This window comes from Pangasianodon hypophthalmus, chromosome 17 (assembly GCF_027358585.1).
Source record: "Pangasianodon hypophthalmus isolate fPanHyp1 chromosome 17, fPanHyp1.pri, whole genome shotgun sequence".
Classification (NCBI taxonomy): Eukaryota; Metazoa; Chordata; class Actinopteri; order Siluriformes; family Pangasiidae; genus Pangasianodon; species Pangasianodon hypophthalmus.
The window spans coordinates 8,105,492-8,117,503 of NC_069726.1; the positions used below are offsets into that span (position 1 = coordinate 8,105,492).

A 12,012-nucleotide genomic window follows, 5' to 3' on the forward strand; every position below is an offset into this window, starting at 1 on the left:
GTTTCCCAAAATGCACCATTGCCTACAAACATGGCCGCCCCAGACTGAATTTCCCAGAACCCTCTACTGCTAACTTGTTCCCAATCACCGGACTTCTGGTCACACTCACCTGTTCCCAATCACACCACAAAGTGACACTTAGTTTTGCTTAGTGTCTGATTTTACCAAGCCTTTTGTCTCTGTGATTGCTAACTCTAGTTTGGATGCTGATTGTTTCCTGGTTTTTGTATCTTTTTTTTTTTTTTTTTAAGTTTGTCTTATTTCTTTTATCTTTTATTATCATATTGCTGATCGTCTGAACATAGCCTGTTCTTTGACTGTCTCCGCCCACTCCTGACAGATTACGTTACCAACACTAGCCACGAGCAGGAGCACCACCTCCCACTTTGAAACAGTGAGTCCCTATCATTCGTTATCTCACCACTTATGCTCCAAGCCACTTTACAACATTCAGCAGCATCGACTCAGGGCCACCTGGCAATTTCATCAACCAGGAAACTGCGAACCACCTAAACATTACAACTGAACCGCCGCACCATCACCTTCTGTACCCAGCCTCTCCTCCTGTGAGTCAGCACACTACATCAGTAGAAGATTTCCTTTCTCATGACCATCACATCTAAACACCCCATCATCCTGGGGTTCCTGTGGATGCAGCTCCACGATCCACAAATCTCCTTGACTGACAAAGAAATCACCTGCTGCTTGTCTCATTGTCATAACTGCTGTATCCAGGTGCCTCAGCTCATTGTGGCCTCAATCACTGTGGAAATCTCAGAGAACCATGCACTCCTAAACATCCCATCCAAATACCATGATCAGTGGGCGGTGTTTAGTAAGAAAAGCCAGTGGTCTACCCTCACACCTCTCCTACAACTGTGCCATTGAGCTACTACCTGGAACCACCCCTCCACACAACTACATTTACCCACTTTCCATAGTGGAACAACAAGCCATGGAGGAATACATCCAGGAGATGCTTCAGCAAGGGTCCAGGAGATGCTTCAGCAAGTGTAGTATGCTCTGGCCCCATCCCAATGCGGCATGGCGATGTAGCTTCAGCAGGTTATGGTCGCTGAACTGCTGGATGTCCAGGTGGTGCTCCGAAAACAATGTGGGCTTTATAGATAATTGGACTATCTTTGAGGGCAAGGCTGGCCTTTTAGGGCGGGACGGTGTCCATCCTACTCGGGAAGGTGCTGCTCTCATTTCTTGTAGCATAGCACATAGTCTCAGAACAGGCCTAGTTAATCGGTGAGCAGACCAGGGGGAGCAGACAAGCAGGCTAAACCGACCGTCTGCTAGCTGCACTGAGTCGTCACTTAGGATCCACCGTATTGAGACTGTGTCTGTTCCCCAAACTAAACAAAATTATAGACATACTCAGACAATTTGTTTTAGTAACCTAATTAACACAAAATTAAATCAAACTGAATGCATAGCCAGCACCGTTGATCTGAAGCTAGGACTGTTGAATATTAGATCTCTTACATCTAAAGCGCTTATTGTTAATGAAACCATTACTTATCAGGAGTTTGATCTACTGTGTTTAACAGAAACGTGTCTAACTATAGACCAATATCAAACCTCCCCTTTATCTCCAAGGTCCTAGAAAAGGTTGCAGCACAGCAGCTATGCTCATACTTACATAGGAATAACATTCATGAAATGTATCAGTCAGGATTTAGGCCTCATCATGGCACAGAGACAGCACTGGTAAAAGTGGTAAATGACTTACTACTGGCCTCTGATCAGGGTTGTGTCTCCTTGCTTGTGCTGCTTGACCTTATTGTAGCTTTTGATACCATTGATCATGCTATTCTCCTCGATAGACTGGAAAATGTAGGCATTAAGGGAACGGCCCTTTCCTGGCTCAGGTCTTATTTGACTGATCGGTATCAGTTTGTAAACATAAATGGTGACTTCTCTTCTCATACTAAGGTAAAGTTTGGTGTCCCGCAAGGCTCTGTTTTAGGCCCATTGCTCTTTTCTTTATATATGCTACCTCTGGGCAAAATTATCCTTAAACATGGTATTAGCTTCCACTGTTACGCTGATGACACACAGTTGTATGTTTCAGCAAAGCCAGATGACAGACACCAGCTTAATAAAGTTGAGGAATGTGTAAAAGACATTAGAAACTGGATGCTTATTAATTTTCTCTTACTTAATTCTGACAAGACAGAAGTACTTGTACTAGGACCACATGCAGCTAGAAGTAAGCTTTCTGATTACATAATAACTCTGGATGGCCTTTCTGTTTCATGATGTGCAGCAGTAAAAGACCTTGGTGTGATCATTGACTCTAGTCTTTCTTTTGAAGCTCATGTAGATAATATAACTAGGATCGCTTTCTTTCATCTCAGAAATATTGCTAAAATAAGAAATATATTGTCACTACACGATGCAGAAAAATTAGTTAATGCTTTTGTTACCTCTATGTGGGATTATTGTAATGCCTTACTGTCTGGATGTTCCAGTAGATGCATAAACAAGCTCCAGTTAGTCCAGAATGCAGCAGCAAGAGTCCTTACTAGAATCAGAAGATATCACCACATCACCCCTATCTTATCCACACTGCATTGGCTCCCAATCAAATTTCGTATTGATTATAAAATACTACTATTGACCTATAAAGCGCTAAATGGTCTCGCGCCACAGTACTTGAGTGAACTTTTGGTCTTTTATGATCCGCCACGCCTACTTAGATCAAAGGTGCAGGCTATTTGTTGGTACCTCGAATAGTGTGTGCTACAGCTGGGGGTAGAGCTTTCTCTTACAAAGCCCCACAGTTATGGAACAGCCTTCCACTTAGTGTTCAGGGCTCAGACACAGTCTCAGTGTTTAAGTCTAGGCTGAAAACGTATTTGTTTAGTCAAGCCTTTTGTGAATAGTTTTTTCTTAGGTACAGGGGCAGGTCTGGAGGGTTCACAGGCATAGAGTGTTGTGGTGAACTGGAATGTTTGGATGTTGTCGCCCCCCACTCTCGCGTTCACTCAGTTTTGTCGACGGTGGAGTGGCTGGCTGCCTTATGTCCCAGGGTGCACTCATGTCTGTGTTAGCTTCTGGCTCTCCCTTTTAGTTATGCTGTCATAGCTAGTCTTGCCGGAGTCCCTGCTTGCACTCTGCACACAAAGTACATTGTCCTTAACCATTAGAGGACAAAGCTTACCTAACAATCTCTCCCTCTCTCTCCATCTCTCTCTCTCCCACACTCTCTGTCAAGCTACACTTGCTACTTCTGAGATGCCAGTGATCCTGATCCCTTCTGCTCCTCCTCGCTGCCTGACCCATCCTGATGCCCCTTCTGCTCCTCCTCGCTGCCTGACCCATCCTGATGCCCTACTTCTGGTTGGACTTCTCATTGGTTGAGTTCGCTCACTGCTGTTGGGGGTGGCCCCATATTAATGGCCTGAAGAACTATTTGGTTTGCTGGGGATAGTGCCACCTGGGGGCTGTGGAGATGGCTTGGGGATCACATATTGGGAGCTGTACTGTAATGGCCTGGGACTGCGATTGCTGTAGTGGCTTTGGGGCTGCGGTTGCCACGAACACCTTTGTACTCAGGACTCCATCAGTGGACAGTGGATAGATTTTAACCAACCGGACTTCTTGCAAAAACTGTAATGAATTTATTGGTTGCACAATTGCACTATTTGTCCATATAGTACACAATAATAGAAGGGATTTATTTATAATTGCACTATCTGTTGCACCCAGATGAGGATGAGTTCCCTTTTGAGCCTGGTTCCTCTTAAGGTTTCTTCCTCATATCATCTCAGGGAGTTTTTCCTTGCCACCGTCGCCTCTGGTTTGATCATTAGGGATACAATCACAGGTATAAATTCACATATTTACAATATATTTTTTGTGAATCCATTTATTTCTGTAAAGCTGCTTTGTGACATTGTTAAAAGCACTATACAAATAAAATTGAATTTAATTGAATTTGTGGAGAATAAAGGGGGTGGCCTTACACCTTGCATTGACTGCTGTGCACTCAAGCAAATAACTGTCTAGGTACCCCTTACCTCTGGTCCCTGCAGACCTCAGACTGCTCTATTCCGCCTGGAACTTTACAAAACTAAATCTCCACAGTGCATATAATATAGTGTACATTGGGGAGGGGGATGAGTGGAAGACGGCCTTTAGCACCACCTTTGCCCACTATGAATATTGCCTAATGCCATATGGGCTATCTTGCAACCCCTCGGTCTTCCAGTGCCTCATAAATGATGTCCTGAGAGACATGCTAGGAAAATACATCATTGAGTACATGGACAATGTCCTGATCTGCTCCCCCTTCTATGAAACCCATGTGCTCCATGTTCGCCAGATACTCCAGCGCCTCTCACAGTATCAGCTGTACATCAAGGGTGAAAAATGCAAGTTTCAACATTGCATGATTTTTTTCATGGGCTACATCATTAACCCGGATGGTGTCGCCATGGACCAAGCTACTGAAGTTCCGAAAAGCACACAGTATCACTCGAGATGGTAGGTGCACTTTATTCATTTGTAATTCATGATTGAATTAATTCAGTTCTGATGACTTAAGCCATACGCTGAAGCTATTTGACGATCAAAAGGCTGAACAAATCACACCGGATCCATTCTTTTTTTCATTGGGCAGTAAAAATAATTTTCTAAATGATACAATTTTTATAAGTGAAGCAATATTAATTGCGATATTATGCTGAAACATTAAGCTACAAAATGATTCAATGCCACACTAATGCATTGCAGATGTACCCGCTCACTCAAAGTAATGCAACACTCAGGGGCTCCAGCTGATGCAAACACAGTTTTACAGGTAAGGATCAAAGAGACTGTAAGTAAAGACATTTATATAAAAAATATAGTGTTATACAGTAACGCAGTGTTAAATACAGTGTACAAGTATTACTAAAAGTTTAGAAGTTCAGTTCTTTCAGGAGCTCTATATACTACCACTAACATTCACTACTTACTGTTGTTTTGTGGACAATCTTTGGCAAACTTATTGTTGCTGTGTGGACTTCTATGTTTTGCAAACCAATATAAAAAGTTAGAATCCTCAGTATTGCTTTCAGTCAAATAAACAACAGGTTTTGTGTTTTGTGCCTTTAGGTTGACCAAGCTGCAGTAGCAAGGAAGCAGAACACCAGGATACAAGCACAACAGACAAGCTAGTCGAGGTGTCTTTAAAAGTTAGTACATTCAAGGATATACAATGTCACAAGTCTGTAACTGATTTCATCCATGCGTCTTTCTGGCATAGGTTAAAAGGTGTCAGGGTGTCAGGTTTTTTTTCTGAGCATGCCACCTTTTCAGTTTATCTACAGTTCATTGTTTCTACAAAGTGAGCCAATCTTGGTTAACATTTTTTTTTTTGTTTATTGCTAGGCAATAAACTACATTTGAATTACAACATTATTAAAAACTTTTTTTAGTATTGCTTTTTCAGTATTAGTTTTTTCAGTATTGCTTTCAGTTAAATAACCGATAGGCTTTTTGTGTTTCTGTGCCTTTTAGGATAAGGTATCAGAGGTGGATAGCAGCTCAGACATGCAAGGTGAGGCGCTTATTGCAGCTTGGCAGGTGAAAGGAGATGTTTATTGCTTATTGCTGGGGTGGGCGTGCTTCTCTGCTTCTTGCTGGGGAGGACTTCTGGGCTCTATCTGGAGGCCGCATTCTGTTTCATTGGGGTTTTGCACATTGTGCGCTAGTTACTGTTTGTGTGTCTGTGTGTTACTTTTTTTTTTTCTCTCTTACCATTTGTTTGGCGTGCGGCCGTCTAACCGGAGCTAAGGGCGATGGCAGGAATATTTATATCTCCTCTCGGTTGGTGGTGGTTCCTTCACTGCGTGTGGTGTTCATTACCTTGGTAGAGTGTATGTGGTGCTCAAGTTTATGGTGGCGAGTGTAGAGAGTGAGAGGATTTGCTCTGTCTTTCTTTCTGCCGGTAAACCTCAGCTCCAAATGACTACTAGTTGATTGGTCTGCTTGTCTGGTTCCTTTTGTCTACTTTATTCATATGTTTTTGTATGCAGTAACTATGTGACATGTATTACTCACCCTGTCATCTTTATCCCTTGTCTTAGAAAGAGTAAGCCTTCGTATATGTTTGATGTGAATGTATTGTTATTTTTAATACAAATTGTGTAATAAAGTTTCTATTTTATTATTACCAAACCCTACCTCTGGTTCTTCCTGCAGAACAGATCTGTGTGCCCTGTTCAATATTTCTCTGGGTGAAATTACCAGAGTGGCGTAGTTGGTATAACAGTAAATTGCGAGATTGGGTGTGGTGTTACCCTTAGGGAAACATCTGGTTCACATTCACAGGTTTTCTATCCTTTTTTTGTTTTTGTTTTTTTTTGCTTTGTAATTTCTTTTGTTGTTTCTTCTCCTCTTACTCGCCTCTCGCCACACAGTGAAAAAGCAAGCCATGACCAAAAAAAGGAAAGAACATGAACTACTCTTGCTTGCTTTAAAGTTAAAACATAATTTGACTGATGATGCAGTTGAAGACACATTAAAAGTAATAAATGCCATCACCAGTCAACACTCAGTGTCAAGCAGCAAATATCATCTATACAAAGGCAGTGTATAAAGAATTTCATTCTTATTCAACATTATTTCTCAGAGTGTACGTTCTTGATGGAGAAAGGAAGTGACAGAGTCAGACACACAAAATGAGAGGAAATCACTCGCTGCTGCTGAGGATGGACCCACATGGACAGCCTGAAGATCATTGAGATTACTGAGGAAGGTACCACTTAAAAACCAAAAAACTTTGGCCCACAATTCATATGAACAGTTATGCTATGATGGCTTAGGACTGCAACTGCAGTTTTGCACTCAAGTCTCCATCACTGAACAGTGGATAAGTTCAACAAGACAGACTTCATGTGAAAACTGTAATGAATTTCCTGGTTACACAATTGCACTCTCTGACCATATAGTACACAGTTACAGAAGGGGTTTATTTATAACTGCACTATTTAGTGTCACCCAGATAAATTCATATATTTAAAATGTATATCCTGAATGTATTTATTTCTGTAAAGCTGCTTTGTGACAATGTTTGTTGTTAAAAGTGCTATATAAATAAAATCGAATTGAATTGAATTGAAAATGCATCAAAGAAGGGTCCGTGTACATTGCGTTCATTCGATTTTTGATTCTAAAAACAAAACTCAAATTATGATGCCTTATTCGTTTTTTGATTTAATATTGAAAGAAGAAAAATTGGAAAATGCTGTTTTATTGTTTCTGAACACACACAAAAAAGAGAAAATAGCTTGTTTGTTAATTTTTCTCTATTTGTTTAATCATAATAAGTGTAGTAATCAAAATCTCATAATACCAAACATGATGAATGCCCTAAAGTGCACAGTATTTCCATTCTAACATGTAACCTAACTTGGAAGTGAAGCTAAGCCTAATTGCAATATAAGCAAATGATTTCTAATATGATACAAACTGGAGCAACTTTTTCAGAGATCTCAGACAATCATTCAGTTCAACATGGTGCTGGTCGGGGTTATCCTGCAATGACTATCCGAAGATTTTGTGCACGGCACAACATTGTAAGAAGAGGACATGTATCAGACTCCCATTTAGAACTGGCAATAGCTAATGCCATAAGTGAGGTAAGGACAATATTTCATTGTTTTGGGTAGCTAATTACGGTACTTTTCGTGTCCTAATAGACAGGGCCAACATTTGGCAGAAAACTCATGATAGGATACCTGTCAGCAAATGGGTTAAGAGCGGGTGAGGACAGAGTGGGCCGACTTTTGCGGACCATCCAACAACCATACCATGAAGCGCGATGTCATGTAAGTGTGTGTGTGCCTAATAAATAGGCTACAGTGGGGTGTCTAAGCTGGTTTATTATCAACTGCTCTGTGGTCTCTACTCTCAAAATAACTAAAATATTTATTGTATTTATTTATTTGGCAGCTGGCCAATAAAGTGGGATAACGTACAGTACGGTCATTATCGCACAATAAAGCTGTTTAGGCTGAGACACCTCAGCTTACTAATGTCAGGTCTTGGTGACCATGTCCTGAATTTGTTATAATGGATGTTACACCAACAATAACCCATACTTTATTGTGTGTTCAGGGTGCACGTAACCTGATTCCAGTTTTATTCCTTATACCGCGGAATGCATGGGCCATAAATTGCACATTGACCAGAATGAAAAACCGGAGCAACCTGCAATCCAGCAATCCTGGCGATTGATGGATTTAGCAGCAAAATTGTTTCTTTTTCATCTATGCCGATAAAGAACATTCTTTTAATTTATGAGGACATTTACAGGTGAGCAATTTTCATGAATTTGCATTTTAGTAGTATTTATTATTATTATTATTATTATTATTATTATTATTATTCCCAGATCTGCAGTTGTTAACCATGGGATGTGAGACCAAATTACAGTGGATCATGGAAAGGAATTTTACTTATCCTTATTCATTCAAGAAATGATTGAAGGTTACTGAAACAGACGAGAGAGACAACCCTACATGCAAACACAATCAACTAAGGTATGAGCTATTTGCATAATATAGGCAACTGTGAAGAGACTTTTTTTTTTTTTTTTTTACCAATATTGAAGAAAATCACAGCTGCTAGTGCATATAACAAAGAGGCACAGTTGTGGTTATAAGCTTACATACACCAGAATGTTAATAATTTTTTTACAAAATAAGAGGGATTATAAAAAAGATTTTTTTGTACTGCCTTGAAAAAGCAATTTCACAACATATGTTTACATATAATCCACAAAGCAAATTAACCACATTTACCAGTTGAAATGTTTACATAGGCTTGATTCTTAATACTAAGCATTATTGCCCGGACAACGGCTGTATGAATGTTTTGTGGTAGTTGTTCATAAGTCCCTTGTTTGTCCTAAGAAGTTAAACTTACCCCTGTTCTTCAGAACTGTCCTCCAGGTCCTGAGATCCATCTTTTTACAATGAAGACTTTTGAGGGACTCACATACAACTACTACAAAAGCTGATCATGCTGTTCAAAAACATCTTGTTTTCACATCAGCAGTTTAAACTGTAACTACTTAGATCAATGTTCTTCTGTTTTCACAATCACAGAACCACACAGTTGAAAGGATGTGACCAGAGATAAATAATAGGGTTAATTATCCACCCAAGACAGCACTTGTAGAGCTAGTGGACCAGGAATTGTTGGACATGGAGGACAACCTTGTCAGATATTGTGTCTCCAACTTCACATGCTGGCTATGTCACCTTGGCATCAGTAGAGTTATACAAGCTTGGAATGAACACAGGATTCCAGGTATACATTTTTATTAAAATAGCAATGACTAAGAATTGTCAATCTGACTTGAAATTTTGTTACTCCAGGCAATGACATTCCCAATGTTTTGGCAGAGGGTGGATGTCTGAAGAAAATCTCTGAGGAACTGTTGCCGCATACCAATGAAGCAGCTGACCTTTATGAGGCAGAACTAGGCTCTTCACTAACCAGAAATTCAGTGTTTGGAAGAGATCCCTTCTCTTCAGGGAGACAAAGAGCATGTGTGGAACACCACTTCGCTGAACTGCACCCAGATATTTCTGTATGTTACAACAATACTGTGAACGGTGACTTCCCGTACTTCAAACTAGCTCTGCTGGATCTCATCAACACAACCAGAAGATACACATCATGAACCATAAATAACAGAAAAATTCGTTCAGAGTTTAGTCAACAGAAATAATGTCTTTCAGAACAGACAATGCATCAGAAAGGCCTGTGACTTCATAGACATTGGTGCATTCTTCTCTACATTTAAGACACTGGTTAGAAGTTTCATGCCATTGCAGCACACATACCTTGCATCCCACAATGCTCCGGCAACAGACTGCAAACATTGGCTTCTGGAAGGGTCCTGTGAAATAAGAGATTCAATAAATAAAGTTTGTCTTACTCATTTTGTCTGGTTAAAAGTTCCAGTTTTTTCCCACTCTCATTACAAAGTTATCTCCTAAAAAGTAACAGCAATTTGGAGGAGTAAAAGAAAAAAAAAACATTGCAAACAGCTGCTTTCTGCAATGGCAGCAGCAACTGAGCTATTGTTTTTACACAATGCTTAATACATAATATGGCAGTCATTTTGGCAAGTCCAAAACGACCACCATATTAGACTGAACAATACAAAGAACTACTGTGTGCACTTATAAAAAGTTTAACACATGGTTAAAGTTCACAGCTTTTATGCAAAGCATCAGATTGTGTTAAAAATAATGATTTGGGGTGCAAAACTTTGCATACATGACAGTTGAATGCTCCCTGTAGCTGTTGTGCTTGGGAGTCTGTCATTACCAGTGTGATTCTCGTGTTACTGTTAATGTCGGAGAGCTCTTTCATTACTGAAGCGACTTCTTGTAGGCCTTGAGCAGCCAGCACAACTTCTTCAATTCTTTCAAACACATTCTGCAAGCCACTGCTGCCATCATCTCTCTGACTGAAATTATGAGACAAAAAAAAAAAATCTCATTCCTTGTTTTTATGTAGGGACTGACAGACTGTTTTTCAAGAAATCATTCACTTAAATGAATTTCTCCATAAAATGACAGTGAACACTGACAGGCTATCAGTTGTCAATATTCTTTGATTGGCTAAGATCGTCTTGGACAAGTCATACAGTATACTGGAACATGAGGGTGAGTAACCTCAATGTCAGTTGTCATCTAATGTTCTTGTCAACTTTAGTCTCCATCATAAATTAAGATGTGTGTTGAGTACTTAACCATTTCTGTTCATTAGAAGTATCATGTACTGTACTTGTGGGAAAAAAAGATGTATTGTACCTAGGCCTCTTTCATTTGTTCTCTTGTTGAAATCTTTGAAATTCCTCCTCTGAAATGGCAAGTATTTTGTGAGCATTTTGCTTCCAGTATAGTGAACCTGTAGATAACATTTGAATAAACATCCAAGTGTCAAATAAATAAATGAAACACATTAAACAGTATTAATGACCCTAAAGCATTCTGCATAAAAAAATGGCAATGAAATACCTTTGGGTATACTCCACTATTTCATTACCCTGAGCATCCATAAGGATCAATGGCTCTTCGCTGTTCAGGGCACTTTGAACTTTAGCCATAATGCCAGGGACTGTTGCTTCAAACTTCATAAACCGGACAACTACAGTTCTGCTGGGCTTCAATTTTCCATTCAAACATTCAGCAATGAAAATAAGGTGATATTATTCAACTTTTACAGCTACATATGTACAATTAAGTTCATTTGTTAACAAACAATGTCTTAGTTACACCCAAGCAGATTATATATATATACATATATAGATAGATAGATAGATAGTGAGAGAGAGACAGAGAGAGAGACAGAGAGAGAGCATAGCTACCTCTGAAATGAACGGGACATGCTCGCCCTTGGAGGTGCAGCACTAGCCTGAACAGGGGATGCAACAGAAGAACCTGCAATACTGGATGCTATATGTAAAAATGAGAAGCGCTGACTGCCACTAGAGCTACTGGCAGATGAAGATGGTGACAGACGCGACTCACTCGCCATGTACTTCATAATGGCCCCTTGGTGTCAAGTCGAGGGTGCTGAACAGTCCATTCACTCCAGGAAAAATCGCCATGTTCATATCATCAGTCAAATACAAATTTTGTCTGGAGACCTGCAAAATATTGCCAAATTGTTATTGTTGCCTTTTTATAAACTTAACCAACTTAACGTACAATCTCATCGTGCAGTCTATAACCGCCACTAGCCAGCTAGAACTTCATGGTGCATTTAACACCTTTGCCTAATTAATATGATAAGATTCTTAATTAGCAGCACCTGGAAAATCCTGCCAATTTTCTAAGTGGACATGTCATCTCCCATCACTGTCACTGTCACTGTCACTCTATTGTTGCTTTTGAAAAGCTTGTAGTGATCCATAATTTCTCGGAGAGACGATGATGCCATGATGATGCCAACCCACATCCGGGTCTTTCAAGAATACCACAACATGAAATA

General features: G+C 40.0%; 1 protein-coding gene and 1 long non-coding RNA gene across 3 annotated transcripts in view; both read right to left on the reverse strand.

Moving 5' to 3' along the window:
- The window catches only part of hapln1b (hyaluronan and proteoglycan link protein 1b), a 44,240-nt gene extending 35,193 nt beyond the window's left edge, over positions 1-9,047 (reverse strand). Inside the window, exon 1 of one of the 2 annotated variants that reach the window (XM_034312261.2) lies at positions 8,926-9,047. In XM_034312261.2, the coding sequence (XP_034168152.1) occupies positions 8,926-8,965 (40 nt within the window). In that variant the 5' untranslated portion in view covers positions 8,966-9,047. The remainder of the gene's footprint in view (positions 1-8,925) is intronic. The other variant, XM_034312258.2, reaches the window with a different exon arrangement.
- A 1,148-nt stretch (positions 9,048-10,195) lies between these two features.
- LOC128320773 (uncharacterized) lies at positions 10,196-11,687 on the reverse strand. Its single transcript, XR_008304360.1, has 4 exons — positions 11,387-11,687; positions 11,037-11,182; positions 10,830-10,926; positions 10,196-10,483 (listed from the first exon to the last, which is right to left on the reverse strand). It is a non-coding gene; the product is annotated as an uncharacterized LOC128320773 (long non-coding RNA).
- Positions 11,688-12,012: the final 325 nt, after the last annotated feature.